The 14,841-nt window shown below is 51.9% G+C and overlaps 1 protein-coding gene across 2 annotated transcripts in view; it reads right to left on the bottom strand.

Annotated features, from left to right (window-relative positions):
- MYO7A (myosin VIIA) overlaps positions 1-14,841 on the bottom strand; it is a 203,237-nt gene that overhangs the window by 69,240 nt on the left and 119,156 nt on the right. For both annotated transcript variants that reach the window (XM_088473794.1, XM_088473795.1), the window contains one exon: positions 7,845-7,982. In XM_088473794.1, coding sequence (XP_088329920.1) covers positions 7,845-7,982 — 138 coding nt within the window. The remainder of the gene's footprint in view (positions 1-7,844; positions 7,983-14,841) is intronic.

Genomic DNA, 14,841 nt, shown 5'->3' with positions numbered 1-14,841 from the left:
CTCAAAATAGCGAGTGCCTGCTAATTTGAGTGACAGAATGAGGCGTTTGTGGGTGGTAACAGGGGAAGGTGCTTGAAAACGGGGAGGGGAGATCCGAACGCAGGCGAGCCAAACGGTCAAAACGGGCGTTTTAAGGGTGTGCATAATTAACAAAGCAGCGTCATCGGCCACGTCACTTGGTTGTCTCTTAGCCTGAACTGTTCGCATGATTGCGGTAGGAAAATCCAACCACAAGCACTGCGAGCAGTTCAGACGCCTTTCGATGTACTCGATTAATCTAATAAATAGCGGAGATGACGTAGGATGCAAGCGGCCAGGGGGCGTCTTTACAAAATAGCATGTTTCGTTCGCTCGCTCAAACATAGAGGCGTCAACAGACCGCAAAGAGTGAGCGCTCAATTTAAATAGCCGGCCCCTTTTTCTGAAGGCGCGAGCGCAAATAGCGTCCGGCTCTGAATCAGGCCCTGGGTGTGTAGTAGGCATGTACTGGGTGTGTAGTAGGCATGTACTGGGTGTGTAGTAGGCATGTACTGGGTGTGTAGTGGGCATGTACTGGGTGTGTAGTGGGCATGTACTGGGTGTGTAATTGGTTTGTAGTGGGCATGTACTGGGTGTGTAGTGGGCATGTAATGGGTGTGTAGTGGGCATGTACTGGGTGTGTAATTGGTTTGTAGTGGGCATGTACTGGGTGTGTAGTGGGCATGTAATGGGTGTGTAGTGGGCATGTACTGGGTGTGTAGTAGGCATGGTACTGGGTGTGTAGTAGGCATGTACTGGGTGTGTAGTAGGCATGGTACTGGGTGTGTAGTAGGCATGGTACTGGGTGTGTAGTAGGCATGTACTGGGTGTGTAGTAGGCATGTACTGGGTGTGTAGTAGGCATGGTACTGGGTGTGTAGTGGGCATGTACTGGGTGTGTAGTGGGCATGTACTGGGTGTGTAGTGGGCATGTAATGGGTGTGTAGTTTGCATGTACTGGGTGTGTAGTAGGCATGTACTGGGTGTGTAGTAGGCATGTACTGGGTGTGTAGTAGGCATGTACTGGGTGTGTAGTGGGCATGTACTGGGTGTGTAGTGGGCTTGTACTGGGTGTGTAGTGGGCTTGTACTGGGTGTGTAGTGGGCATGTACTGGGTGTGTACTGGGCATGTAGTTTGAGTTCTGTGAGATCCTGAGACATGTACAGGGAAGGGATGCCTGTTTCTGATAGATCTTTTACACTTAGCTTGCGGCTGGTGCACGTGGCAATACAAATGATGATGGATACAGTGGTTGGCGTAAAATCAATGGGCGACCCGACTTTTTGCTCGCAGATGCACGGATCCTCACATAAGATGAGCAGAATCTCGCATTAACATAAGGTACTAAATAAGGCTTCAGCGACCACCCGCAAATACAGCCGCTTTGTGTCTGATCCAGAATCAGCTCCTCTGAGTGACTGGTAGTGTGGGGAAGAAAGATCCAAAGGACAGGAGATGAGGAGTGGGTGAGAAGGAGACGTCATACACTGGGTGTGGGTTATATTTTGGGTGAATATTAAGTGGTGCGCATCTGTTGGAATTAATGAAGATAATGGCAACTCCATTCAAATATTCACTTCTGGAAGTGGTATATGGACAGTATATATTATATGTGTATTCCCGACCAGGGTGCTATATGTGTGGAGTTTGTATGTTCTTTTCCTGTTTGCATGGGTTTCATCAAGTTTTTGCCCCACACTACAAAAACACAGCAGTAGGTTAATTGGCTGCAGTGTAAAATGAATCCTGGCATGTGTACTTGTGTATGAGGGAATTTAGGATATAAGGCACAATGGGCAGGGGCTGCTGGGAATGACACATATTCTGGTTACAGCTTTGTGTAGCTGGTGACGCTATATACAGAAATTATAATCATTACTGCAATAGAAAAGAAAAGACCACCATACATATTCTATTTAGACATCCAAGGGGTTAAATGAAGAAAAACTATTATACTGTAAAATCTAACACACACAGTGGTAAATAAATGAGCCTCATAGGACAACAGAACAGGATGTCTCCTTTTTTTAATGACGCGCCACCAGTAAATCTGAACATTTCTATGGCGATAAGAATATTTCACTATAAACACTTCCGCCAGTTGGAACAGCAATGTCACAGTCGTCCTGTCCTGTTCTGTACTGCTCACAATAAAGCATCCAGCATCAGATAGTGCTTTCCTCCAGGGGACCTTCAAACTGCTTCCTATTGCTATCAGCACACTTTCATCCTAAATCACCAAACACTATACCCTATTGTTACATGCTGTTATTGTGCAGTGTATTGTATAATGTAGCTATATAACAGGATATGCCGTTCTCTATGCTTTAGTCTTTCGTCACTTGTTCTCAGTCTTCTCCACTGTACCGTGACTGCAGAACCCTACAGACTGAGCCAAACTTATGGGGCCCCAAGTGTCAGTGTGTCATTGTGCTGGGATCCCAAGTGTCAGTGTGTCATTGTGCTGGGGCCCCAAATGTCAGTGTGTCATTTTGCTGGGATCCCAAGTGTCAGTGTGCCATTGTTCTGGGATCCCAAGTGTCAGTGTGTCATTGTGCTGGGATCCCAAGTGTCAGTGTGTCATTGTGCTGGGGCCCCAAATGTCAGTGTGTCATTTTGCTGGGATCCCAAGTGTCAGTGTGCCATTGTTCTGGGACCCCAAGTGTCAGTGTGTCATTGTGCTGGGATCCCAAGTGTCAGTGTGTCATTGTTCTGGGATCCCAAGTGTCAGTGTGTCATTGTGCTGGGATCCCAAGTGTCAGTGTGTCATTGTTCTGGGACCCCAAGTGTCAGTGTGTCATTGTGCTGGGATCCCAAGTGTCAGTGTGTCATTGTCCTGGGGACCCCATATGTCAGTGTGTCATTTTGCTGGGACCCCAAGTGTCAGTGTGCCATTGTTATGGGGCCCCAAGTGTCAGTGTGCCATTGTTCTGGGATCCCAAGTGTCAGTGTGTCATTGTGCTGGGACCCCAAGTGTCAGTGTGTCATTGTTCTGGGGCCCCAAATGTCAGTGTGTCATTGTTCTGGGATCCCAAGTGTCAGTGAGTCATTGTTCTGGCCTCCCAAGTGTCAGTGTGCCATTGTTATGGGACCCCAGGTGTCAGTGTGTCATTGTCCTGGGGCCCCAAGTGTCAGTGTGTCATTGTTATGGGACCCCAAGTGTCAGTGTGCCATTGTTATGGGGCCCCAAGTGTCAGTGTGTCATTGTGCTGGGACCCCAAGTGTCAGTGTGTCATTGTTCTGGGATCCCAAGTGTCAGTGTGTCATTGTGCTGGGACCCCAAGTGTCAGTGTGTCATTGTTCTGGGATCCCAAGTGTCAGAATGCCATTGTTCTGTGGACGCCAAGTGACAATGTGCCATTGTTATGGGGCCCCAAGTGTCAGTGTGTCATTGTTCTGGGGACCCCAAGTGTCAGTGTGCCATTGTCCTGGGGACCCAATGTGTCAGTATGCCATTGTCCTGGGGACCGCAAGTGTCAGTGTGCCATTGTCCTGGGGACCCAAGTGTCGGTGTGTCATTGTCCTGGGGACCCAATGTGTCAGTGTGTCATTGTTCTGGGACCCCAAGTGTCAGTGTGTCATTGTTCTGGGATCCCAAGTGTCAGAATGCCATTGTACTGTGGACGCCAAGTGACAATGTGCCATTGTTATGGGGCCCCAAGTGTCAGTGTGTCATTGTTATGGGGCCCCAAGTGTCAGTGTGTCATTGTTCTGGGGACCCCAGGTGTCAGTGTGTCATTGTTCTGATGACCCAAAGTGTCAAAGTTCTGGGACCCCAAGTGTCAGCGTGTCATTGTTCCGGGACCCCAAGTGTCAGCGTGTCATTGTTCTGGGACCCCAAGTGTCAGTGTGCCAATGTTCTGGGACCCCAAGTGTCAGTGTGCCAGTGTTCTGGGACCCCAAGTGTCAGTGTGCCATTGTCCTGGCGACTCAATGTGTCAGTGTGCCATTGTCCTGGGGACCCCAAGTGTCAGTGTGCCATTGTCCTGGGGACCCCAAGTGTCAGTGTGCCATTGTCCTGGGGACCCCAAGTGTCAGTGTGCCATTGTCCTGGGGACCCAATGTGTCAGTTTGCCATTGTCCTGGGGACCCCAATGTGTCAGTGTGCCATTGTCCTGGGGACCCAATGTGTCAGTGTGCCATTGTCCTGGGGACCCCAAGTGTCAGTGTGCCATTGTCCTGGGGACCCCAAGTGTCAGTGTGCCATTGTCCTGGGGACCCCAAGTGTCAGTGTGCCATTGTCCTGGGGACCCAATGTGTCAGTATGCCATTGTCCTGGGGACCGCAAGTGTCAGTGTGCCATTGTCCTGGGGACCCAAGTGTCGGTGTGTCATTGTCCTGGGGACCCAATGTGTCAGTGTGTCATTGTTCTGGGACCCCAAGTGTCAGTGTGTCATTGTTCTGGGATCCCAAGTGTCAGAATGCCATTGTACTGTGGACGCCAAGTGACAATGTGCCATTGTTATGGGGCCCCAAGTGTCAGTGTGTCATTGTTATGGGGCCCCAAGTGTCAGTGTGTCATTGTTCTGGGGACCCCAGGTGTCAGTGTGTCATTGTTCTGATGACCCAAAGTGTCAAAGTTCTGGGACCCCAAGTGTCAGCGTGTCATTGTTCCGGGACCCCAAGTGTCAGCGTGTCATTGTTCTGGGACCCCAAGTGTCAGTGTGCCAATGTTCTGGGACCCCAAGTGTCAGTGTGCCAGTGTTCTGGGACCCCAAGTGTCAGTGTGCCATTGTCCTGGCGACTCAATGTGTCAGTGTGCCATTGTCCTGGGGACCCCAAGTGTCAGTGTGCCATTGTCCTGGGGACCCCAAGTGTCAGTGTGCCATTGTCCTGGGGACCCCAAGTGTCAGTGTGCCATTGTCCTGGGGACCCAATGTGTCAGTTTGCCATTGTCCTGGGGACCCCAATGTGTCAGTGTGCCATTGTCCTGGGGACCCAATGTGTCAGTGTGCCATTGTCCTGGGGACCCCAAGTGTCAGTGTGCCATTGTCCTGGGGACCCCAAGTGTCAGTGTGCCATTGTCCTGGGGACCCCAAGTGTCAGTGTGCCATTGTCCTGGGGACCCCAATGTGTCAGTGTGCCATTGTCCTGGGGACCCAATATGTCAGTGTGCCGTTGTCCTGGGGACCCCAAGTGTCCAAGTGTGCCATTGTCCTGGGATCCCAAGTGTCAGTGTGTCATTGTGCTGGGGCCCCAAATGTCAGTGTGTCATTTTGCTGGGATCCCAAGTGTCAGTGTGCCATTGTTCTGGGATCCCAAGTGTCAGTGTGTCATTGTGCTGGGATCCCAAGTGTCAGTGTGTCATTGTTCTGGGACCCCAAGTGTCAGTGTGTCATTGTGCTGGGATCCCAAGTGTCAGTGTGTCATTGTCCTGGGGACCCCATATGTCAGTGTGTCATTTTGCTGGGACCCCAAGTGTCAGTGTGCCATTGTTATGGGGCCCCAAGTGTCAGTGTGCCATTGTTCTGGGATCCCAAGTGTCAGTGTGTCATTGTGCTGGGACCCCAAGTGTCAGTGTGTCATTGTTCTGGGGCCCCAAATGTCAGTGTGTCATTGTTCTGGGATCCCAAGTGTCAGTGAGTCATTGTTCTGGCCTCCCAAGTGTCAGTGTGCCATTGTTATGGGACCCCAGGTGTCAGTGTGTCATTGTCCTGGGGCCCCAAGTGTCAGTGTGTCATTGTTATGGGACCCCAAGTGTCAGTGTGCCATTGTTATGGGGCCCCAAGTGTCAGTGTGTCATTGTGCTGGGACCCCAAGTGTCAGTGTGTCATTGTTCTGGGATCCCAAGTGTCAGTGTGTCATTGTGCTGGGACCCCAAGTGTCAGTGTGTCATTGTTCTGGGATCCCAAGTGTCAGAATGCCATTGTTCTGTGGACGCCAAGTGACAATGTGCCATTGTTATGGGGCCCCAAGTGTCAGTGTGTCATTGTTCTGGGGACCCCAAGTGTCAGTGTGCCATTGTCCTGGGGACCCAATGTGTCAGTATGCCATTGTCCTGGGGACCGCAAGTGTCAGTGTGCCATTGTCCTGGGGACCCAAGTGTCGGTGTGTCATTGTCCTGGGGACCCAATGTGTCAGTGTGTCATTGTTCTGGGACCCCAAGTGTCAGTGTGTCATTGTTCTGGGATCCCAAGTGTCAGAATGCCATTGTACTGTGGACGCCAAGTGACAATGTGCCATTGTTATGGGGCCCCAAGTGTCAGTGTGTCATTGTTATGGGGCCCCAAGTGTCAGTGTGTCATTGTTCTGGGGACCCCAGGTGTCAGTGTGTCATTGTTCTGATGACCCAAAGTGTCAAAGTTCTGGGACCCCAAGTGTCAGCGTGTCATTGTTCCGGGACCCCAAGTGTCAGCGTGTCATTGTTCTGGGACCCCAAGTGTCAGTGTGCCAATGTTCTGGGACCCCAAGTGTCAGTGTGCCAGTGTTCTGGGACCCCAAGTGTCAGTGTGCCATTGTCCTGGCGACTCAATGTGTCAGTGTGCCATTGTCCTGGGGACCCCAAGTGTCAGTGTGCCATTGTCCTGGGGACCCCAAGTGTCAGTGTGCCATTGTCCTGGGGACCCCAAGTGTCAGTGTGCCATTGTCCTGGGGACCCAATGTGTCAGTTTGCCATTGTCCTGGGGACCCCAATGTGTCAGTGTGCCATTGTCCTGGGGACCCAATGTGTCAGTGTGCCATTGTCCTGGGGACCCCAAGTGTCAGTGTGCCATTGTCCTGGGGACCCCAAGTGTCAGTGTGCCATTGTCCTGGGGACCCCAAGTGTCAGTGTGCCATTGTCCTGGGGACCCCAATGTGTCAGTGTGCCATTGTCCTGGGGACCCAATATGTCAGTGTGCCGTTGTCCTGGGGACCCCAAGTGTCCAAGTGTGCCATTGTCCTGGGGACCCCAAGTGTCAGTGTGCCATTGTCCTGGGGACCCAATGTGTCAGTGTGTCATTGTCCTGGGGACCCCAAGTGTCAGTGTGCCATTGTCCTGGGGCCCCAAGTGTCAGTGTGTCATTGTCATGGGGACCCCAAGTGTCCAAGTGTCAGTGTGTCATTGTTCTGGGGCCCCAAGTGTCAGTGTGTCATTGTCATGGGGACCCCAAGTGTCCAAGTGTCAGTGTGCCATTGTCCAGGGGACCCCAAGTGTCAGTGTGCCTCATTGAAATCTCCAGTTATTCATGAGAGTGAAGCCAGGAAGCAGGACAGTCATTATTACATTGTTACATTATTACATTATTACATTGTCGTGTCTGAATGTTTTTTTTTTATCATATTGGTTGAATGAGTCCTAGAAATGTGATTTCCTATATGACATGCGCATGAAAAGCTGCAAACGGCGTCCTGCTGAGAGTCTACCATTACCCGCTATAATTCCCATGATGCACCCCACACGGCACAGGGGACCCCCACATAAACATGTTCGCCCCTCCACCTCATTTCCATCCTCTTATCCTGCTGGCTCCCAAGTGTAGATATGGGTGAATTGTGGCCGCACGTAGCAGGAACATTCCTGACCTTACCCGAACATCCAAACGTTTCCCCAAAAATATGGTGCAATAAAAGTTTTTGGAAACTGTGCATATAAATTAGTCGTTGTCCTTTAAAATCCCTCCCTGATCAAAGAACTGCATAAACCATCTGTGTGGACACTGAGGCTGGGATCTGTAGTTCAACGATTGGCAAACCACATGTTGCCTGTCCCTAGGTTAACCCTTTTATATCAGTTAGACACTTGTAACTACACCAGATATTCATGGGGCTGCATAGAAACATCATCATGATGCTTATTAGGAGATCAGGAGGGTCCTCTCCCCCAGGCAGGGGGCACAGTCACTTACCAAAGGCTTCTTGTACTCATTGGGCTTAATGCAGCGTACGAAGAAGGGCTGACACACGCTCAGAGTCCTCATCAGCAGCTCCAGGGAACGCTTGAACTGACTGCTCAAGGTGGGCGAGCGCTTCCTGGTCTCAGCCCCCTACAACAAAAAAAGACATTGGAGTTAGAGGCAAACAGATCTGTGTCAGGAAATGAGAGGATGATAAGAGTAAGGAGCCTCTTCCTCCCCTCCAGTGACACTGGGAGGGAACCGCCGCATGGGGCTCAGAGGTGCTAATCTACACTACCGAAATAACCCCTGCACTGCCGCCATCTCAGGAAACCGCCACATGGGGCTCAGAGATGCTAATGTACACTCCCGAAATAACCCCTGCACTGCCGCTATCACAGGGAATCGCCACATGGTGCTCAGAGGTGCTAATCTACACTACCGAAATAACCCCTGCACTGCCGCCATCCCAGGGAACCGCCACATGGGGCTCAGAGGTGCTAATCTACACTACCGAAATAACCCCTGCACTGCCGCTATCACAGGGAATCGCCACATGGGGCTCAGAGGTGCTAATCTACACTACCGAAATAACCCCTGCACTGCCGCCATCCCAGGGAATCGCCACATGGGGCTCAGAGGTGCTAATCTACACTACCGAAATAACCCCTGCACTGCCGCCATCCCAGGGAATCGCCACATGGGGCTCAGAGGTGCTAATCTACACTACCGAAATAACCCCTGCACTGCCGCCATCCCAGGGAATCGCCACATGGGGCTCAGAGGTGCTAATCTACACTACCGAAATAACCCCTGCACTGCCGCCATCCCAGGGAATCGCCACATGGGGCTCAGAGGTGCTAATCTACACTACCGAAATAACCCCTGCACTGCCACTATCACAGGGAATTACCGCATTGGGCTCAGAGGTGCTAATCTACACTACCAAAATAACCCCTGCACTGCCACTATCACAGGAAATCGCCGCATGGGGCTCAGAGGTGCTAATCTACACTACAGAAGTAACCCCTGCACTGCCGCTATCACAGGGAACCCCCGCATGGAGCTCAGAGGTGCTAATCTACACTACCGAAATAACCCCGGCACTGCCGCCATCCCAGGGAATCGCCACATGGGGCTCAGAGGTGCTAATCTACACTACCGAAGTAACCCCTGCACTGCCGCTATCACAGGGAATCACCGCATGGGGCTCAGAGGTGCTAATCTACACTACCGAAATAACCCCTGCACTGCCGCTATCACAGGGATTCACCGCATGGGGCTCAGAGGTGCTAATCTACACTACCGAAGTAACCCCTGCACTGCCGCTATCACAGGGAATCGCCGCATGGGGCTCAGAGGTGCTAATCTACACTACCGAAATAACCCCTGCACTGCCGCTATCACAGGGAACCGCTGGATGGGGCTCAGAGGTGCTAATCTACACTACCGAAATAACCCCTGCACTGCCGCTATCACAGGGAATCGCCGCATGGGGCTCAGAGGTGCTAATCTACACTACCTAAATAACCCCTGCACTGCCACTATCACAGGGAATCGCCGCATGGGGCTCAGAGGTGCTAATCTACACTACCGAAGTAACCCCTGCACTGCCGCTATCACAGGGAACCCCCGCATGGAGCTCAGAGGTGCTAATCTACACTACCGAAATAACCCCGGCACTACCGCCATCCCAGGGAATCGCCACATGGGGCTCAGAGGTGCTAATCTACACTACCGAAATAACCCCTGCACTGCCACTATCACAGGGAACCGCCGCATGGGGCTCAGAGGTGCTAATCTACACTACCGAAGTAACCCCTGCACTGCCGCTATCACAGGGAATCGCCGCATGGGGCTCAGAGGCGCTAATCTACACTACCGAAATAACCCCTGCACTGCCGCTATCACAGGGATTCACCGCATGGGGCTCAGAGGTGCTAATCTACACTACCGAAGTAACCCCTGCACTGCCGCTATCACAGGGAATCACCGCATGGGGCTCAGAGGTGCTAATCTACACTACCGAAATAACCCCTGCACTGCCGCTATCACAGGGAATCACTGCATGGGGCCCAGAGGTGCTAATCTACACTACCAAAATAACCCCTGCACTTCCGCAATCACAGGGAATCACTGCATGGGGCTCAGAGGTGCTAATCTACACTACCGAAATAACCCCTGCACTGCCGCTATCCCAGGGAATCACCGCATGGGGCTCAGAGGTGCTAATCTACACTACCGAAATAACCCCTGCACTGCCGCTATCACAGGGAATCACCGCATGGGGCTCAGAGGTGCTAATCTACACTACCGAAATAACCCCTGCACTGCCACTATCACAGGGGATCACCGCATGGGGCTCAGAGGTGCTAATCTACACTACCGAAATAACCCCTGCACTGCAGCTATCACAGGGAACCCCTGCATGGAGCTCAGAGGTGCTAATCTACACTACCGAAGTAACCCCTGCACTGCCGCTAACACAGGGAATCACCGCATGGGGCTCAGAGGTGCTAATCTACACTACCGAAGTAACCCCTGCACTGCCGCTATCACAGGAAATCACCCCATGGGGCTCAGAGGTGCTAATCTACACTACCGAAATAACCCCATGCACTGCCGCTATCACAGGGAATCACCGCATAGGCTCAGAGGTGCTAATCTACACTACCGAAATAACCCCATGCACTGCCGCTATCACAGGGAATCACCGCATAGGGCTCAGAGGTGCTAATCTACACTACCGAAATAACCCCTGCAGTGCCGCTATCACAGGGAACCCCCGCATGGGGCTCAGAGGTGCTAATCTACACTACCTAAATAACCCCTGCACTGCCACCATCTCAGGGAATCACCACATGGGGCTCAGAGGTGCTAATCTACACTACCTAAATAACCCCTGCACTGCCGCTATCACAGGGAATCACCGCATGGGGCTCAGAGGTGCTAATCTACACTACCGAAGTAACCCCTGCACTGCCGCTATCACAGGGAATCACCGCATGGGGCTCAGAGGTGCTAATCTACACTACCGAAGTAACCCCCTGCACTGCCGCTATCACAGGGAATCACCGCATGGGGCTCAGAGGTGCTAATCTACACTACCGAAGTAACCCCCTGCACTGCCGCCATCTCAGGGAACCCCCGCATGGGGCTCAGAGGTGCTAATCTACACTACCTAAATAACCCCTGCACTGCCGCTATCACAGGGAATCACCGCATGGGGCTCAGAGGTGCTAATCTACACTACCGAAATAACCCCTGCACTGCCGCTATCACAGGGAACCCCCGCATGGGGCTCAGAGGTGCTTTTCTACACTACCGAAATAACCCCTGCACTGCCGCTATCACAGGGAACCCCCGCATGGGGCTCAGAGGTGCTTTTCTACACTACCTAAATAACCCCTGCACTGCCGCTATCACAGGGAATCGCCGCATGGGGCACAGAGGTGCTAATGTACACTACCGAATTAACCCCTGCACTGCCGCCATCTCAGGGAATCACCGCATGGGGCTCAGAGGTGCTAATCTACACAACCGAAATAACCCCTGCACTGCCGCTATCACAGGGAATCACTGCATGGGGCTCAGAGGTGCTAATCTACACTACCGAAATAACCCCTGCACTGCCGCTATCACAGGGAACCGCTGGATGGGGCTCAGAGGTGCTAATCTACACTACTGAAATAACCCCTGCATGCACTGCCGCTATCACAGGGAACCCCCGCATGGGGCTCAGAGGTGCTTTTCTACACTACCGAAATAACCCCTGCACTGCCGCTATCACAGGGAACCCCCGCATGGAGCTCAGAGGTGCTAATCTACACTACCGAAATAACCCCGGCACTGCCGCCATCCCAGGGAATCGCCACATGGGGCTCAGAGGTGCTATTCTACACTACCGAAGTAACCCCTGCACTGCCACTATCACAGGGAATCACCGCATGGGGCTCAGAGGTGCTAATATACACTACCGAAGTAACCCCTGCACTGCCGCTATCACAGGGAATCACCGCATGGGGCTCAGAGGTGCTAATCTACACTACCGAAGTAACCCCCTGCACTGCCGCTATCACAGGGAATCACCGCATGGGGCTCAGAGGTGCTAATCTACACTACCGAAGTAACCCCCTGCACTGCCGCCATCTCAGGGAACCCCCACATGGGGCTCAGAGGTGCTAATCTACACTACCTAAATAACCCCTGCACTGCCGCTATCACAGGGAATCACCGCATGGGGCTCAGAGGTGCTAATCTACACTACCGAAATAACCCCTGCACTGCCGCTATCACAGGGAACCCCCGCATGGGGCTCAGAGGTGCTTTTCTACACTACCGAAATAACCCCTGCACTGCCGCTATCACAGGGAACCCCCGCATGGGGCTCAGAGGTGCTTTTCTACACTACCTAAATAACCCCTGCACTGCCGCTATCACAGGGAATCGCCGCATGGGGCACAGAGGTGCTAATCTACACTACCGAAGTAACCCCTGCACTGCCGCTATTACAGGGAACCCCCGCATGGGGCTCAGAGGTGCTAATCTACACTACCAAAATAACCGCTGCACTGCCACTATCACAGGGAATCACTGCATGGGGCCCAGAGGTGCTAATCTACACTACCGAAGTAACCCCTGCACTGCCGCTATTACAGGGAACCCCCGCATGGGGCTCAGAGGTGCTAATCTACACTACCGAAGTAACCCCTGCACTGCCGCTATCACAGGGAATCACTGCATGGGGCCCAGAGGTGCTAATCTACACTACCAAAATAACCCCTGCACTGCCGCTATCACAGGGAATCACCGCATGGGGCTCAGAGGTGCTAATCTACACAACCGAATGAACCCCTGCACTGCCGCCATCTCAGGGAATCACCGCATGGGGCTCAGAGGTGCTAATCTACACAACCGAAATAACCCCTGCACTGCCGCTATCACAGGGAATCACTGCATGAGGCCCAGAGGTGCTAATCTACACTACCGAAGTAACCCCTGCACTGCCGCTATTACAGGGAACCCCCGCATGGGGCTCAGAGGTGCTAATCTACACTACCGAAGTAACCCCTGCACTGCCACTATCACAGGGAACCCCCGCATGGGGCTCAGAGGTGCTAATCTACACTACCTAAATAACCCCTGCACTGCCGCTATCACAGGGAATCACCGCATGGGGCTCAGAGGTGCTAATCTACACAACCGAAATAACCCCTGCACTGCCGCTATCACAGGGAATCACCGCATGGGGCTCAGAGGTGCTAATCTACACTACCGAAGTAACCCCCTGCACTGCCGCTATCACAGGGAATCACCGCATGGGGCTCAGAGGTGCTAATCTACACTACCGAAGTAATCCCCTGCACTGCCGCTATCACAGGGAATCACCGCATGGGGCTCAGAGGTGCTAATCTACACTACCGAAATAACCCCTGCACTGCCGCTATCACAGGGAACCCCCGCATGGAGCTCAGAGGTGCTAATCTACACTACCGAAGTAACCCCTGCACTGCCACTATCACAGGGGATCACCGCATGGGGCTCAGAGGTGCTAATCTACACTACTGAAGTAATCCCCTGCACTGCCGCCATCACAGGGAACACTGGTTGTGGCACTGATCTACTAGCATACAATTCCAAATTAACCTCTGCACTGCCGTTATCTCAGTACTGTTGATTTCTCACACATTGTATGATCGTTTAATGACAAATTGCAGACACTACACCACAATCACACAACATGCAGTGTGATGTGAATTTACTGACAAAGTAAAGCACAGTGATCAGTAAATATCTAATATCTTACTGACATAAAAAGAAGCTGCACCAGCATTTTAGCACATATTTGTTGCAATTTCGGGGTCCTCCTGTCCGCCAGATTAATACTAGTTTAAACTTTCATGGATAAGTACTCATGTGTGGGCACTGGGCATTTGTTTGATACATTTAGGCTTTGGCATGCTGTTTGCTGCTATGGATCTGCCCCTGATGCTGTAAAAGCCTTGTTGCTTATTTATCATGAACACAAATAACCAGTATTTCTATGGGGATTACATGGGCCTGTGTAGAATCACTCTTATCAAAGAACGCCATTAAAAACAAACAAAAAGAGGCTGCAGTACCATTTATGACCACCAGAGCCCTTCTGTTCAAATATTTTATTTATTACTAGCTGGGATACCCGGTGTTGCCCGGGTTGAAGACTGGACCCTGAAGTACACCTGCAGCCTTTTTTTACATTGTCCTCGCCTATAACTCCATTCCACTGATCCTGAAAAGGACCACCCTGTTTGCGGACATGCATGCAATCAGTGGCGTAACTACCGTGGTGCAGGGGCGTGGCTGCTATGGTGCCCAAGCTGCTCCTGTGGCCCGCCGCTCCCCCTGCACCCAGTCAAGCACACAAGCTGGGCTGCTCCAGTCAGCACCCGCCAAGGGGGGCCCGGGTGGCAGCGGTGTTGATTTGGCGCTGGCCTGCCAGCTGATTACATTACTGGCACACCGGCAGGCAGACATGGAGAGACAGCGGCACCGGTCGCGAGGCAATCAGAGCTCGTGGACCGGCAGCCAATCAGCAGTGGCGGACTGCAAATATATTATGCAGTGATTTAAAGGCAATATTTACTTATTCCCGCCCCCAGTAGAGGTTACAATCTATATGCCGTACAATACAGACACACAATACGGGGTCGCTTTGGAGAGGAACATCCCTATGTGCTGTATGTGGGATAAGGAATGGGGGGGCATATATTACTAAGGAGTTGGCCACTAAATAGACAGTTATCATTTCATAAACAGATGCAAATAATTCACGTTGCATCCTTTTATAACCAGCAGTTATAACGGTGTCACCAATGGTGCTGACAATAGTGTTATTATATGTCAGAGTGATGATACATAATAGCAATCCTGAGAGGGGAAACTGCAAACAAATCTGCCCACGCTGTACAGTAGCTATCACTCTGCCAATAGTGAGTGTGTCATATAGAAATACTCTTCTTTATGGCAA

This window comes from Taudactylus pleione, unplaced genomic scaffold, assembly GCF_031769625.1.
Source record: "Taudactylus pleione unplaced genomic scaffold, aTauple2 ptg000140l, whole genome shotgun sequence".
Classification (NCBI taxonomy): Eukaryota; Metazoa; Chordata; class Amphibia; order Anura; family Myobatrachidae; genus Taudactylus; species Taudactylus pleione.
The sequence above is the reverse complement of the archived record's forward strand: the minus strand, read 5'-3'. Positions and strand labels throughout refer to the sequence as shown.